The following is a 15,612-nucleotide window of genomic DNA, read 5'->3' on the forward strand; positions in this document are numbered from 1 at the left end:
AAAATAAAAATCTTAAAAAAAGAAAATATTGTTATGAGCATCTTAAATAAACAGACTTTTTCTAGAGGACAGCCTGGCAATAAAGACATGTCAGAAGTCTTGAAATGTTAATAGTCCTTGGCCCTACAGTAATCTGAAATAAACAGCAACAACATATAGATAAGCATGTTCATCACAGTGTTATTTATAAAGTGAAGTATTAGAAGCAGCTGAATTTTCCAAGAATAGAGAACTGATTAAGTATGACCATCTACTGGCCATATTACTATGAAACTGTAAAGATCAATTTGGGGAGTAATTGATGCCCTTGGGAAATGCTGTTGATATGAGCATCTCTAAACAAAAAATACCTAACATACTTCTTCAATTTGATAATGAACATCTATACCATACATTTACAATGAAATATTGAAAGCTTTCTCCTTAAAATGAAGAAATAGAAAAGGATGTTTGCTATCATCACTCCTATTGGGATACTGTGAAGATCTCTCTTCTCCTCATAGACATAAACAAATGGTCCTACATGCATGACTTATGACAAAGGTGACGCTGCAGTACACTGGGTCAACTGACATGGCAAAACTGGATTTTTGGCATCTTACCTTAAAATATTTTAAAATCAATTCCAGAATGGTTGTGGGTCCGAGTGTGAAAAATAAAACAAGGAAACATGGGAGAACATCTTGACCTTATGCTAAGTAGACATTGTCAAAATGAGACATAAAAATTGCTAATAATATAAGAAAAAAAGTGATAGACCGGAGTTCACTAGGAGTTTCTATTCATTAATTGTACCAGGAAGAAAATCAAAAGACAAACCACAGAAGATGAGAGTGTTTTTGGGAACTACATAACAAAGGACTCTTCTTCCAGAATATATAAGGAACGTTTACAAACCAGTGAAAAAAAGCCTTGGACTGGTAATGTAAAAGAGAGGGATTTATCCAGGCTTTACCTGCTGCACCACAGCACAGGCCCCTTTCCACGAGCTTTTTAAAGTACAATTGTACATGCAACAGAGATGACTCCCACAATCAATAGTGAGAGAACAAAATGAGACACAAAGAATTCATACAGTATATCAATTGACATAAACTTCAAAAGGGGGAAAAATCTTTGTACATATACCCACAAAGACCAAAACTTCAATAAAAAAAACATTTACTTAAAACTGCACAATCATACCAGAAGTAAGTAACATAAGTCCTTGGGGAATGGATGTGGGAGAAGGAGTTTTTAAAAGAAGAACAAGTAACCTGTGGTAGCACAGTGATTTGTACATGGCAAGCCTTCAGTACTTTGGCACTATTGATCACTGGGCTTTATTGTTAACATTTTAAAAATATTTGCCAATTTGCTTGGTTAAAACCGGTATTTCATATGTATTTTAATTTGCCTTTATTTGATGACAGCTAAGAATGGCTATGTTTTCAAATGTTCAATGCCCATTAGTTTTCCCCCTATGAATGACCTCTTCGTTCTTTTTATCCATTTTCCTCATGGATTTGTATTGACTGTTCATTATCTGTAGAGAAAGATAACCTTTTCTTTTCATGTCTGCCCACTGGCAGCAAAGGCTCAGTATACAGACTACATCCAGCTGCTGCTCAGTTGATCCTCACTGTGTTCTGCTCAAGTAAACGGTGATAGGTGCTTGGTGTAGCAGTTGAGATACCATTTGAACTCCCATATTGGAATGCCTAGTTTGAGTCCCAGTTCTGTTTCTGATTCCAGCTTCCTGCTAATGCACACTTGGGAGGCAGCAGGTAGTAGTTGGATCCCAGCCAACCACATGGTAGACCTGGATGGGGTTCCAGCTCTTGGCTTCTGTCTAGTCCAGCCCTGGTTGTTATTGGCATTTGGGGAGTGAACCAGCAAATGGGATATCTCTCTGAGTTTTTTCTATGTTTCTCTACCTTTCAAATATAAGGAAAATAAATAAAAATAATAAAGTGCATATATTTAAAAAAAAAAGTCATAAGGCAGGTATCCGTCTTGGTGGTTAAGGCACTGCTTGGGATGCCTACATCCCACATTGGAGTGTCTGGGTTCAAGTCCCAGCTCTGTTTCTGATTCCAGCTTCTTGTTAATGTATATCCTGGCAGGCAGCAGGTATTGGCTCAAGTGTTTGGGTTCCTGCCACCTACGTGGGAAACCCAGATGGAGTTCCTGGCTTCTGGCTTTGGCCTGATCCAGTTTGCCTGTTGTGAACATTTGGAGAGTGAACCAGCAGATGGGAGATCTGTCTCTGTCTATCTGTCTCTCTGCCTTTCAAACAAAATGAAAATAAATAGATAAAAAATTAAAAGAAATTTAAGTCAGAGAGCACCAGACATGGCATAATGGGACTCTGAGCCAAGCAGCTACACACTTCTGAGAGATTTGGAACTTAAAGTTAGAGTCATATCACTTACAATCAAATCTGCAAGAACACAAGACAACATGGTATTGAACCCTGTGGAGACAATGGTGCTACTTACCTGTAGTGCAGGAAGACGACTTTGTTGGTTAGGAATTACTTTTAATGAGATAATTCCTTTGGTTTCTTTCTATTAAAAAAGAAAGGGGAAGTTAAATTGTAAGGAAAACGAATTTAGATGATTGAGGATTTTATAAAGTCACCCCCTTCCCGATCAAAACCCCAGGCTTTTCCCTCTCAACAGCCATCTTTCATTTAGAGACTATAAGACAGTCCTGTCTTTAACATAAAATTGCCATGTGCCCCCACAAATCAGCCTTACAATAAGAAGAGATACAAAGAATAATACCTTATAGCCACACTTTGTCCTCTACGTATTATTGTTTGGTTTTTAAAAAAATAACAATGGTATACATTGCTATACATTGTTATACATGACTCTGTAATTTGCTTTACTTTAACATTACTTCATGGGCTTACTTATAGATTGATATGTGGCAATATCATTCATTATTTCTTTCATACAATCTGCTGCATTACATTTCCTTAAACATAGATTCTTAGGTATTTGCATTTAGAACTCTGTGGTGCAAATGCAGAATATAATGGTATGAGCATTTTGAATTTTAACAGCTATCTTCAGATTACTTGTCCAAAAGAGTATACAGGAGGGTCCTTTTCTCTAAAATTCTTGGCAAAATTGCATATTAATATTCCTTTGTGATTTCTGTCAATCCGATGGGTAGAAAACATTCCACAGTTTGTTTATTTTTTAATTTTGTCATCATAACTAAAGTTCAGCATCTTTTCTTTATTTGATTTAATTTATTTAATTTCTATATTTAATTAATTTATTTAATGGTGATTCTTTCACCTATTAGTTTCCACCACAGCATTTTCTTTCCTAGGCTTTTATTTGCTGAAGGGAATTGGGCTATGGGTCCCCTAGATTTTCTGACAGTGGGATTCTGCTTGCTGTACTCTAACATGACTCTTGCTCTTCTATAGTACCTATTAATTAGAAGCTTAATCTAGAAAAAGGTTTGATCAGACTCATGGCCAATTTTTTGTCAAGACAATTTCAGAGGTGGTGTGTGTTCTGTCAGTCTGCTTGTTTTCTCTTTTTGGTGACAGCAGCAGCTGCTGCTGTTCAATGCTTAGCCCATTAATTTATTAGAAGTTGTAAAAGGGTGGTAAACTAACTCTATCATCCTTCATTTAACAGCCAGAATAATTACTTCGAGAAGGTTTCCACCTAATTAACTCCTACTATCTGGTTACCCACTGGTACAGTTGATAGAGGAAAAAAAAAAAGGATAAATTTATGAAAGTAATGAAATGGTCCTTTCACACGCTTCAGATAATTTACATATAAATACTATAAGTAACCTACTTTAGAGTTATATTTAAAAATAATCCCCTAGGGTGCACATTGTGGCACAGCAAGTTAAGCTGCCACTTGCCACACCCACATCCCATAATGGAGCACCAGTTTGAGTTCTGATCTAGCATCCTGTTAATGTACCTGGGAAGTAGCAGAAGATGGTCCAGGTGCTTGATTACTGGCTACCCATGTGGTAGATCTGGATGGAGTTCCTGGCTCCTGCCTTCAGCCTGGCTCAGGTACAGCTGTTGTGGCCATTTGTGGAATGAACCAGTAGATGCAAGATCTCTCTGTCCCTCTGTCCCTCTGTCCCTCTGTCTCTCTGTCTCTCCTCCTCCCTATTTCTCCATTCTCTGTCACTCTGCCTTTCAAATAAATAAATAAATCTTAAAATAAAATACTCCTTTGCCTTTTACATTCATTTGCCATGTTCCTGTCCAATCTATATCTGATTGTTAATTTTCTTTCATCTGCTTGCTTTGAGTTTTATTTGTTCTTTTTCTATTCTCTTGAGGTAGAAACTGAGGCTACTGATTGCAGACTACTCTAAAATAGGTGTTCAATGCAATGAATCTCCCCTTTGGTATTGCTGTTATTGGTTTTCATTTTTACTCATTTCAACATATTTTCTAATTTCCCTTATGGCTGATTGTGCAATTTAGAAGTGTGATATTTAATTTCCAACTACTTGAAGACCTTCCATATTATTTTTTACTTCTTTTTTTAAAAGATTTATTTATTTATTTGAAAGTTTGAGTTACACAGAGAAGGAGAAGCAGAGAGAGAGAGAGGTCTTCCATCCACTGGTTCACTCCCCAATTGGCCGCAACGGCTGGAGCTGCGCCGATCCGAAGCCAGGAGCCAGGAGCTTCCTCCAGGTCTCCCACACAGGTGCAGGGACCCAAGGACTTGGGCCATCTTCTGCTGCTTTCCCAGGCCACAGCAGAGAGCTGGATCAGAAGCAGAGCAGCCGGGACTTACTGGCGCCCATATGGGATGCCGGCACTGCAGGCGGCAGTTTTACCCGCTATGCCACAGCGCCAGCCCCTATTTTTTACTTCTAATTTAGTTTCATTATGGTAAAATAGGGTGCTTTGTGTGATCTGAATCTTTCTAAATCTGTTGAGACTTGTTCTGTGACCTAGCATATGGTCTATCCTGGAGAATGTTCTGTGTGATGAAGAGAAGAATGTGTTCTTTGCTGTTGCTGGATTGAGTGTTCTGTAGATATCTGTTAGGTAGAGTTGATTGCTAGTGTGATTTGAGTCTTATACAAACTTCCTGATTTTCTGTCTACTTGTTCTGTCAAGTTTTTTTATCTTTTCTCAAAGATAACATTTTTAATTTACATTATAGTCAAAGGCTAATGCTCCATTAAATAAAGATTTCAACAAATAAAAAGTAAAAAAAAAAATTTCAGCAGGAAAATAGGCAAGGGCTATAAACAATAATCAAATGAAAGGATGTTCAACTTTACTCATAAAAATTTTAAAATAGTCAAAAATCATTAAAACTATAACAGTACATAATTCTTAACACTGACAAAGCTTGAAGGACATCATGTTGAGTGAAATAAGCTGGACACAGAAAGACAAATACCATATGTTCTCACTTTATATGTGGGAGGTAAAAATGTTTTTTTTATTTTTATTTTTATTTTTTGACAGGCAGAGTGGACAGTGAGAGAGAGAGACAGAGAGAAAGGTCTTCCTTTGCCGTTGGTTCACCCTGCAATGGCCGCCGCGGCCAGCGCGCCGTGGCCGGCACACCGCGCTGATCCGAAGGCAGGAGCCAGGTGCTTCTCCTGGTCTCCCATGCGGGTGCAGGGCCCAAAGACCTGGGCCATCCTCCACTGCACTCCCTGGCCACAGCAGAGAGCTGGCCTGGAAGAGGGGCAACCGGGACAGAATCTGGCGCCCCAACCGGGACTAGAACCCGGTGTGCTGGCGCCCAAGGTGGAGGATTAGCCTAGTGAGCCGCGGCACCAGCCTAAAATTGTTTTTAAAAATTTTAAAAAAAGAGGAGGGGCGGGTAAAGCCACCACCTGCAGTGCTGGCATCCCATATGGGAGCTGGTTTGAGTCCCAGTTACTCCACTTCAGATATAGCTCTCTGCTGTGGCCTGGGAAAGCAGTACAAGATGGCCCAAGTCCTTGGGCCCCTGAACCCACGTGGGAGACCTGGAAGAAGCTCCTGGCTCCTGGCTTTGGATCGGCACAGCTCTGGCCCTTGCGGCCATCTGGGGAGTGAACCAGCAGATGGAAGACCTCTCTCTCTGTCTCTACCTCTCTGCCTCTGCCTTTCTGTAAATCTGCCATTCAGATAAATAAATGTCTTTAAAAAAATAAAATAAAATAAGGGCTGGTGCTGTGGCATGGTGGGCTGAGCCTCTGCCTGCACGTCGGCATCCCATAAGGGCACCAGGTCTAGTCCCGGCTGCTCCTCTTCCCATCCAGCTCTTTGCTATGGCCTGGGAAAGCAGTACAAGATGGCCCAAGTCCTTGGGCCCCTGCACCTGTGTGGGAGACCTGGAAGAAGCTCCTGGCTCCTGGCTTTGGACTGCCCAGTTCTGGCTGTTGCAACCGTTTGGAGAGTGAACCAGTGGATGGAAGACCTTTCTCTGTCTCTCCCTCTCTCTGTTTGTAACTCTACCTCTCAAATAAACAAACAAAATCTTTTAAAAAATAAAAAAAAAAAACACAAAAAGAAAGACATGCCTGTGTGTATCAGTTTTGCTGCAAATACACTGTTTTGTTCTGTCAATTATTAAGATAGGGTCCAACTACTCAGTGTCATGACCTGACCCTAAAAGACCCAGTGGACTTGCAAATGCTCAACCCAGATAGAAAGTGCCCTTGATGTGGCCCAGAACTCTACAGGTCTATCAACAACAGCTGGGCCATACTGTAAGTTTTCTGTGTGTCACTGTTGCCATAGTAACCGAGTACTATAGCTGGCTGATCTTCCAACACCCTGTCTTCCACTTGAATAGCCAGGAATTTATTTTCATGTGCTCATCTACAAACAGCTGAATCTCAGAATCCCATTTTGAGGGTTGGTTTCTTGATGCTACTCCTGGTACTAATTACAGTGTTACTCAGGACCCTGGTAAGAAATTGATGATGCCTTCAATAATGGTATTTAAAGAAACCTTAATAAAAGAACTATTCCCAAAAGTGTGAGCACCCTCAAGGGACTGAGCAAGGGATAGTGTGAAACATCCCAGGATCAACATCTTGGAGAAGCCATCACCACTAGTAGGCCAGAAAAGGCAGAAGGAACTCACTGCAAACTGAACCCACAGGACAGGCTCTGGCTTTCAGCACACTTGTCTGCCAAGGAAGCAGTAAGAATATAAGGTGTCTTTAAAAAGTTCATAGAAATGCATACTAGAAAACTGCATAAATTTCGACTGTTTTGTACTAAAATAAATTTATCTTTTAATTCCATTTTCCCACAAACTTTTTGACATTCCCTTGTATAAATAGCCCTTTTCATCTTCTAATTTGTTGATGAGTCAACAGGAGCCTAACTGATGCAGGCCTGTGATTACTATATTCAACTAACTTATAGATGAGGAAACAAAGACAGAAAAGTTAATTCACCTGCTGAAAATCATAGAGTGGCGGAGTTCAGAGCTGCCATTAAAGACCAAAGTCTGGGGCTGCCATTGTGGCATAGCAGGTTAATACACTGCCTGTGATGCCAGTATCCCATATGTGCACTGGTTCATATCCCAGCTAATGTACCTAGGAAAACAGCAAAGGATAGCCCAAGTGCTTGGGCTCCTGTCACCCATGTGACTGAGACGAAGCTCTTGGCTTTGGCCTGGCCCAGCACTGGTTGTTGCAGCCATCTGGGGAGTGAACTAGCAGATGGAAGATTTTCTCTTTCTCTCTCTCTCTCTCTCTCTGTCTCTTTCAAATAAATAATTAAATAAAAAGTGAAAGGACAGAAAAAAACTTTAAGAAAAAAAGACCAACGTCTAATTTGATTCCTGGTGCAATGTTCTTTACGGGTCATTTACCCTGATTTATAATTTTACTAAATGAAAGCAGATAATTGTCATTTCTTGTAAAGAACAGAATCAGCCCTGAAGGCATGCGGATCTGGCTGAAAAGCCCATGAGAGTATTTCAGGCATGGAAAGCCAAGATACTCTGGAAAAAAAAAAAACTAAATGAAAGATCTCCGCAAGTGAGATCCCAGTGGAAAGAACGGGTCATCAAAGAAGGAGGTACCTTTCTCTGAAAGGAGGAGAGAACTTCCACTTTGACCATGGCCTTGTCTAAATATGATCAGAGTCGGTGAACTCAAAAGGTCCCCATAGCCTTGGCAGCTCATGACAAGAGCCTAGGGTGATTACTGATGCCATAAACAAGAGTGTCAGTTTGTTAAGTCAACAACAGGAGTCACTGTGCACTTACTCCTCAGGTAGGATCTCTGTCCTTAATGTGCTGTACATTGAGATTTAATGCTATAACTAGTACTCAAACAGTATTTTTCACTTTATGTTTCTGTGTGGGAGCAAACTGTTGAAATCTTTACTTAATGTATGCTAAACTGATCTTCTGTATACAAAGAGAATCGAAAATGAATCTTGATGTGAATGGAAGGGGAGAGGGAGTGGGAAAGGGGAGGGTTGCAGGTGGGAGGGACGTTATGGGGGGGAAGCCATTGTAATCCATAAGCCGTACTTTGGAAATTTATATTCATTAAATAAAAGTTTAAAAAAAAAGAACAGAGATTAGCAGTTATAAGAATCCCCTCAGTAAGTTACAAATATTTTGACAGAAAAGTGAGGTATGCTGGCGCCGTGGCTCACTAGGCTAATCCTCCGCCCTGCAGCGCCGGCACACCGGGTTCTAGTCCCGGTCGGGGTGCCGGGTTCTGTCCCAGTTGCCCCTCTTCCAGACCAGCTCTCTGCTGTGGCCCGGGAGGGCAGTGGAGGATGGCCCAAGCGCTTGGGTCCTGCACCCCATGGGAGACCAGGAGAAGCACCTGGCTCCTGCCTTCGGATCAGCGCAGTACGCCAGCCGCAGCGTGCTGGCCGCGGCGGCCATTGCAGGGTGAACCAACGGCAAAGGAAGACCTTTCTCTCTGTCTCTCTCTCTCACTGTCCACTCTGCCTGTCAAAAAAAAAATGAGGTATGTAGAAAATACCTACCATTGCCTTCTGCAGCTGATCTACTGAGTGATTAGTCACATTTGTGCCATTGATTTCCAGGATCTCATCCCCCACATGAAGGGAACCTGCCACAAAATGAAAATTAATCCACAAAAGAGAAGTTCAAACAGGAGCTGTCAATATAACAAATAGAGAGAAACCATGTTACATGGTAGGCTGTGTAAAATCCTCAGGATTGAAAACATTCAACCATGGGGGTCAGTGTTATGGTGCAGCAGGTTAAGCCACTCCCTACAATGCTTGCATCCCAGACAGGAGCACTGATTCAAGTTACAGCTGCTCCGTTTCCCATGCAGCTCCCTGCTAATGCACCTGGGAAAGCAGTGGAGGAGAGCTCAAGTCCTTAGGCCCCTGCCATCCATGTGGGAGTTTCAGTTCAGTATTTCTTTATTGTTTAGCTAAAACTCCAAAATACTATCAAAAGGTCATCAATATTATATCCTATGTAAAGAGTGGTTACCAACATACATGTCCCTTTGGATTAAAAAAATAAAAACCATAACATAAAGGGGTAGGAGTTAATGGGTGTAGAAAAAGTACTCTTCTTGAGTAGCCATTACCCCAGTACTAGGAAAAGTCCCAGGTATGGCTCAAAGTATGGAATGAATCAGGTAGCCAAATGCAGACTATCGGTCAGCTGCTAAAAACATGCTGCATTTTCACATATTATTCTGTTCTTTCATTACTCTCCAAAATAGGTTTACCAAATGACATATTTGAAAAGTGATGGCCATTTAACATTAAGGACATACAATAGTCAAGCAAGACAGAGGTGGTCTTGCTTCTTCGCTGCTCTATATTCAAAGTCTAATAGCTCAAATATTAACTGGAAAAATATACTAATACAAATATGATAAGAAGGAGAGATGATGGCACTGAGAAATTCACACTAAGATCTTATCATGTAATTATTCTATACGCCCAGTTATTAAGCTACAAAAAGAAAGCTTGTCATACTCCCAAAAATGCTACCAGTTTGGAGAATTCTAAGTTTAGTGTCCCATACCACTGCATTAGGAGTAAATGATTAACCTCTGAATAACACATAATCCCCACAGAGTACCTTGTCTATGAATCATGCCACCATGAAGAATTCTGGCTACAGTACAGGACTGCTTTTCATTCAGCTTCAGAGTGATTCCCTGAAAGGTAATGACATAGTAAGCTTTATTTATCTATTTTTAAAGATTTATTTGATTAATCTGAAAGGCAAAGTTATAGGGGGTGGGTGTGGGGAGCAACTGGGAGCAACTCGGACTAGACTAAGTTACTGGAATTAAGACTTATTCTATGCATCTGCTCTCCCACAATATGGCGCTGGGAGAGGAGGAAACAGTTTCTACGCAGCTGCCTCTTGCCAACTTGAGTGATGACCTCCAGGAGCTGATCCTGCTCCTGATTGGAGGAGAGCAGCGTACTCGGCGTGTGGGCAGCCGAGTTAGGATTGGCGGAGGAGGACTATAAAGGAGGAGAGAGACGGCATGCACCAGGAACATCTAAGGGGAACACCTGTGCAGCCCCCGAGAGAGCCGGCCGGCGGTGTGCCGCTCCCCCGCGGAAGTGGGGAAGGTGGCAGGGGGAACCGCCCTTCCACGGAGGTGGAAGGGACGGTAGCCAACCCGGGAAGAACCAGCAGCAAACCCGGGGAGGGCCGAGCAGACGAAAGAACAACGCAGGGTCCTGTGTCGTTCCTCCACGAAGACGGGGAGCGACATAATGGTGCCGTGACTCGGATATGAAGCCTAGGCAAGGTTTAGTGTCGTTCCTCCATGAAGAGGGGGAGCGACAGGTGGGGGTGGGGGAAAGAAAGAGAGAGAGAGAGAGATCTTTCATCCAATGGTTCATTCCTCAAATGCTTGCAACAGCAGAGGATGGGCCAGGCCAAAGCCTGGAGCCTGGAACTCCATCTGGATCTCCTACATGGGGAGTGTTTGTCAAGGGGCCCAAGCACCAGAGCCACCATCTGCTGCTTTCCTAGGTGTGTTAGCAGGGAGCTGGATCAGAAGCAGAGCAGCTAGGAGTTGAACCAGCACTTAAATGGGATGCTGGCATTGCAAGCAGTGGCTTAATCCACTGCTCCACAACACCAGCCCCAGTAAGTTTTATTTTAAGCTCTGAGGTTGCCTTTAAAACAACTTACAGCAATTTCTCAAGAAAAAGATTTTCCCTTTATACCCAGGAGAGTCCTCAACCAGAAGAGTCATGAAGCATGCTTTGAGGAGGAACTTGAGGTGGGTACCAAGAGACACAATGCTGGAGGTGGCTGATTCCTAAACTCCCTAGTAATCCATGGGATGGAGAGTAGGTGGTGAGTGACAATATGACAAGCAGTTACCATGGGCTCCTCTGTGACCTTCTCGAACTGTATAAGTCGCACTTTCCGCACCTCCTGTCCCTTAGCCTGGTCAGGGCTACCTGGGGCAGCAGACCCATTGGTGTACATGTCTTCAGTCACAGCATTCAACTGATGTGACACAGCCTGCCAAATCAAAACAGCACAGCAATGTATGAAATAAGCAACAAAGGCCTATGGTCAGCCCGTAATCTACAGTTTTCAAATCCAAAAGGCTCTGAAAATTCAGCTTTTTTCATCAATGTGGCATCAGATCTCATTTCAATGGATGTGAAGCCATTTGCAAGCTTTTCTAGGTCAGTGCAGAAATAGTACATCAAACAACATGTCTGATGTACAGGGTGCTCCTTGGGATGCTGCTGGGGGCATTGCATACTATGTAATGAAGTGTTTAAAACTGTGAATCCTAAGGCATCTCAAGCCCTTAATGAGGTGGGCAAACATTTACTAAACATGATTTCAGAGAAAAAAAATCATCAAAGAACTGACTTCATCAAAACCAAAAACCTTCTCACTGAAAGGTTCATGAGAAACTGGAAAAATACGGCACAGCCTGCAAGGAAAAACTTTCACTACTTACCTTTGACAGAAAACTTATATCTAGAACATATAAAGAACTTAATAACAAGATGACACACAATGAAAAGAAGACTCTCCCAGGTAAGATAGCACAGCCAATAAGCACATGCAAAGGTGCTCGATGCCACTGTACTCATGGAAATACGAATGAAAACCACTACATGCCCAATAGAGTAGCTAAAATGAAAAACACACATGACCTCAGCTGGTGGCACTCTCACCCACTGCAGGTGGGACTGGTCAATGGGGCAGCCACTGTAGAAAGCAGTGTGGCAACTTATGTGTTTCCTTTTTAAAATTTCTGTATTTATTTGAAAGGCAGAGTGACAGAGTGAAAAGGTGAGACAGACAGACAGACACACACACACACAAAGAGAGAGAGAGAGAGGGAAAGAGAGAGAGAGACAAAGATCTTCCATCCACAGGTCCACTCCCCAAATACCCGCAACAGCCATGGACAGGCCAAAGCAAAAGCCAGGAGCCCAGAACTCCACCCAAGTCTCCCACATGGGTGATAGGGAAATACTTGAGCCACCATTCGCTGCCTCCCAGGTGCGTTAGCAGGAAGATGGATCAGAAGTGGAAGCATAACTTGAACCCATAATGCAATAGGGGATGTGGACATCCCAGTGGCAGCTTAACCCCCGGGGCCAACCACATCTGTGCCTTGCAGCTTCTTAATGTTACTTACTCAAAGGTCCAGGAGAAATAAACACATGCCTATAAAATGACTTGTACATGAATGTTTGTAGTTGTTTTATGTTCAAAATAGCCACAACATGGAAGCAACCCAAATGTTAATCCATTGTAGTCCATCCACAAAATAGAATAGTACTCAGCAGTAAAAAGGATCAAACAACCAATATGTGCAACAATATGGATGGATCCCAGAAACATGCTCCTGAAAGAAGCCTTATGAAAAAATACATATTGTATGATAGAGTTTATATGAAGTTTTGGAACAAGAAAAACTATCGTTAAAACTGTGGTTGCCAGGCCGGCGCCGTGGTTCACTTGGCTAATCCTCCACCTGCGGCACCGGCATCCCAGGGTTCTAGTCCCAGTTGGGGCACCAGTTCTGTCCCGGTTGCTCCTCTCCCAGTCCAGCTCTCAGCGGAGGATGGCCCAAGTTCTTGGGCCCTGCACCCCATGGGAGACCAGGAGGAAGCACGTGGCTCCTGGCTTCGGATCAGCGCAGCGCCAGCCGTGGCGGCCATTAGGGGAGTGAACCAATGGAAGGAAGAACTTTCTCTGTCTCTCTCTCACTGTTCATAACTCTTTCTCTGTCTCTCTCTCACTGTCTAACTCTGCCTGTCAAAAAAAAAAAAAAAAAAAAAAACAAACAAACAAAAAGCTGTGGTTGCCTCTGACAGAACAGGGAAAGGATTGACTGGGAAAGTATGAGAACTCTCTAGAATGCTGGTAATGTCCTAAATCATGACATGGAATTGGTTATACACGTGCATGCACTTGTTTAAATCCATCCAATGGCCGGCGCCACGGCTCACTAGGCTAATCCTCCACCTAGCGGCGCCGGCACACCGGGTTCTAGTCCCGGTCGGGGCACCGGATTCTGTCCCGGTTGCCCCTCTTCCAGGCCAGCTCTCTGCTGTGGCCAGGGAGTGCAGTGGAGGATGGCCCAGGTGCTTGGGCCCTGCACCCCACGGGAGACCAGGATAAGCACCTGGCTCCTGGCTTCTGCCATCGGATCAGCGCGGTGCGCCGGCCGCAGCGCACCGGCCACGGCGGCCATTGGAGGGTGAACCAACGGCAAAAGAAGACCTTTCTCTCTCTCTCTCTCTCACTGTCCACTCTGCCTGTCAAAAAAAAAAAAGTATAAATCCATCCAATGATACAGTTAAGATTTGTGCATGTCCTTATATGTAAATTTTATTTCAAAATTTAAAAAAGAGCCAAAGGCAAATATTGAACTCTATCATTTTACTTTGAAATGTCAAAAAGAGTGGGTAGATGGATGCTTTGGGGATAGATGTATGATAAAGCAAGCATAGCAACATCTTTTTTTAAACAAAGATTTATTTATTTATTTGAAAGGTAGAGTTACAGAGAGCTGGAGACAGAGAAAGAAAAAGAGAAGTCTTCCATGCTCTGGTTCACTCCCCAAATGGGCACAACAGCAGGAGCTGGGCTGATCTGAAACCAGGAGGATGGAGCTTCTTTGGGTCTTCCAAGGGGATGCAGGGGCCCAAGGACTTGGGCCACCTTCTGCTGCTTTCCTAGGTCAATTAGCAGGGAGCTGGATTGGAAGTGGAGCAGCCAGGACTCGAACTAGCACCCACATGGTATGCCGGCACTGCAGACAGTGGTTTTACCTACTATACCACAGTGCCAGCCCCAAGCAACATCTTAATTATAGAATCTAGGAAGCATGGCTATATGAGTGTTACTATAAAATGTTTTCATCTTTTCCATAAGTTTGAAAATTTGCAAACAAAATATTGGGGGAAGATGGCATTAAGAGAGTAAAAAGGCAAACCATACAGTAGTATACCTACACTGAGTGTAAACTGGGGAGATCACATTGAGGGCCTCTTCCAAAGGCGGTCACATCATGCATACCCATAACTCATTCATTCCACTCCCATGTGCACCAAAAATTATGGACAGCAATGCATTGTAGCACTATTCTTAAAAAGTTATAAAATGTAAATTTTCAGGTATCTTTTACCCTTAAATGCTTCTGTTGTGTTTTCTGAGGACAAAAGCATTCTCAAAACTTAATATTCAACATGGATATAATATTATCACCTGTACTCCATTCATATTTACATTTTATCAGCTGTCCTAATAATGCCCTTTGTAGCTATACATTTACCCCCAGACCCAGATCCAGTCCAGATCATACAGTTTTCATATGTCTATAGTCTCACTTAATTTGGAAAAATTCCTCAACCTTTCTTTGTTGTTCATGACCTGGCTTTCTAAAAAAAAAAAAAAAAAAAAACCACACACACTTTAAAAATGTATTTGAGAGCTGGGGCAGTGGGGAGAGAGAGAGAGAGAGAGAGAGAGAGAGAGAAACACCCATTGGCTGGCTCACTCCCCAAATGTCTGCCACAGCTAAGGCTAAAACCAGGAGCCAGGAACTCCATCCAGGTCTCTTCATGTAAGTGGCAGGAACCTAAGCACTTGAGCCCCCACTTGCCGCCTCCCAGAATCTGCATGAGTTGGAACTAGGCATCAAACCCAGGATGTATGCATCAACTGGCTTCTTAACCATTAGGCTAAATGTCTATCCCGACCTCGACATTTTGCAAAATTTATGTGTTTAAGAAATATGAGGAGGAGGGAGGGAAAGAGGGAGAGGAAGAGGGAGAGACAGAGGGAGATGGAGTTGGGGTGGTGGTGGGGAGAGTGGGAGAGATTGATTCCATCCACTCACTGGTTCACTCCTCAAATGCTTGCCCACTACAACCAGAGCTAGGGCAGGGACTGAAGTCAGGAGCCAGGAATTCCATCCTAGTCTCCCACATGGGTGACAGGGACCCAAGTACTTGAGCCATCACTTGCTGCCTCCCAGGGTGCCCATTAGCAGGCAGGTAGAATCAGGAGCTAGGGCTGGTATCTACCCAGGTATTCCATGGGATGTAGATGTCTTAAGGTAAGCCAAATGCTCATCACTGGACCTTGATATTTTTGAAGAGGACAGACCTATTTTTTGGTGGATGTA

At 42.9% G+C, this 15,612-nt stretch overlaps 1 protein-coding gene across 1 annotated transcript in view; it reads right to left on the reverse strand.

Moving 5' to 3' along the window:
• Nucleotides 1-15,612, reverse strand: part of MPP1 (MAGUK p55 scaffold protein 1) — a 32,060-nt gene that overhangs the window by 8,734 nt on the left and 7,714 nt on the right. The window contains exons 2-5 of the mRNA NM_001171384.1: nt 11,325-11,468; nt 10,053-10,131; nt 8,969-9,054; nt 2,481-2,549 (exon numbers count right to left, since the gene is read on the reverse strand). Of these exons, the coding sequence (NP_001164855.1) occupies nt 2,481-2,549; nt 8,969-9,054; nt 10,053-10,131; nt 11,325-11,468 (378 nt within the window). The remainder of the gene's footprint in view (nt 1-2,480; nt 2,550-8,968; nt 9,055-10,052; nt 10,132-11,324; nt 11,469-15,612) is intronic.

Source organism: Oryctolagus cuniculus, chromosome X (genome assembly GCF_964237555.1).
Source record: "Oryctolagus cuniculus chromosome X, mOryCun1.1, whole genome shotgun sequence".
NCBI lineage: Eukaryota > Metazoa > Chordata > Mammalia > Lagomorpha > Leporidae > Oryctolagus > Oryctolagus cuniculus.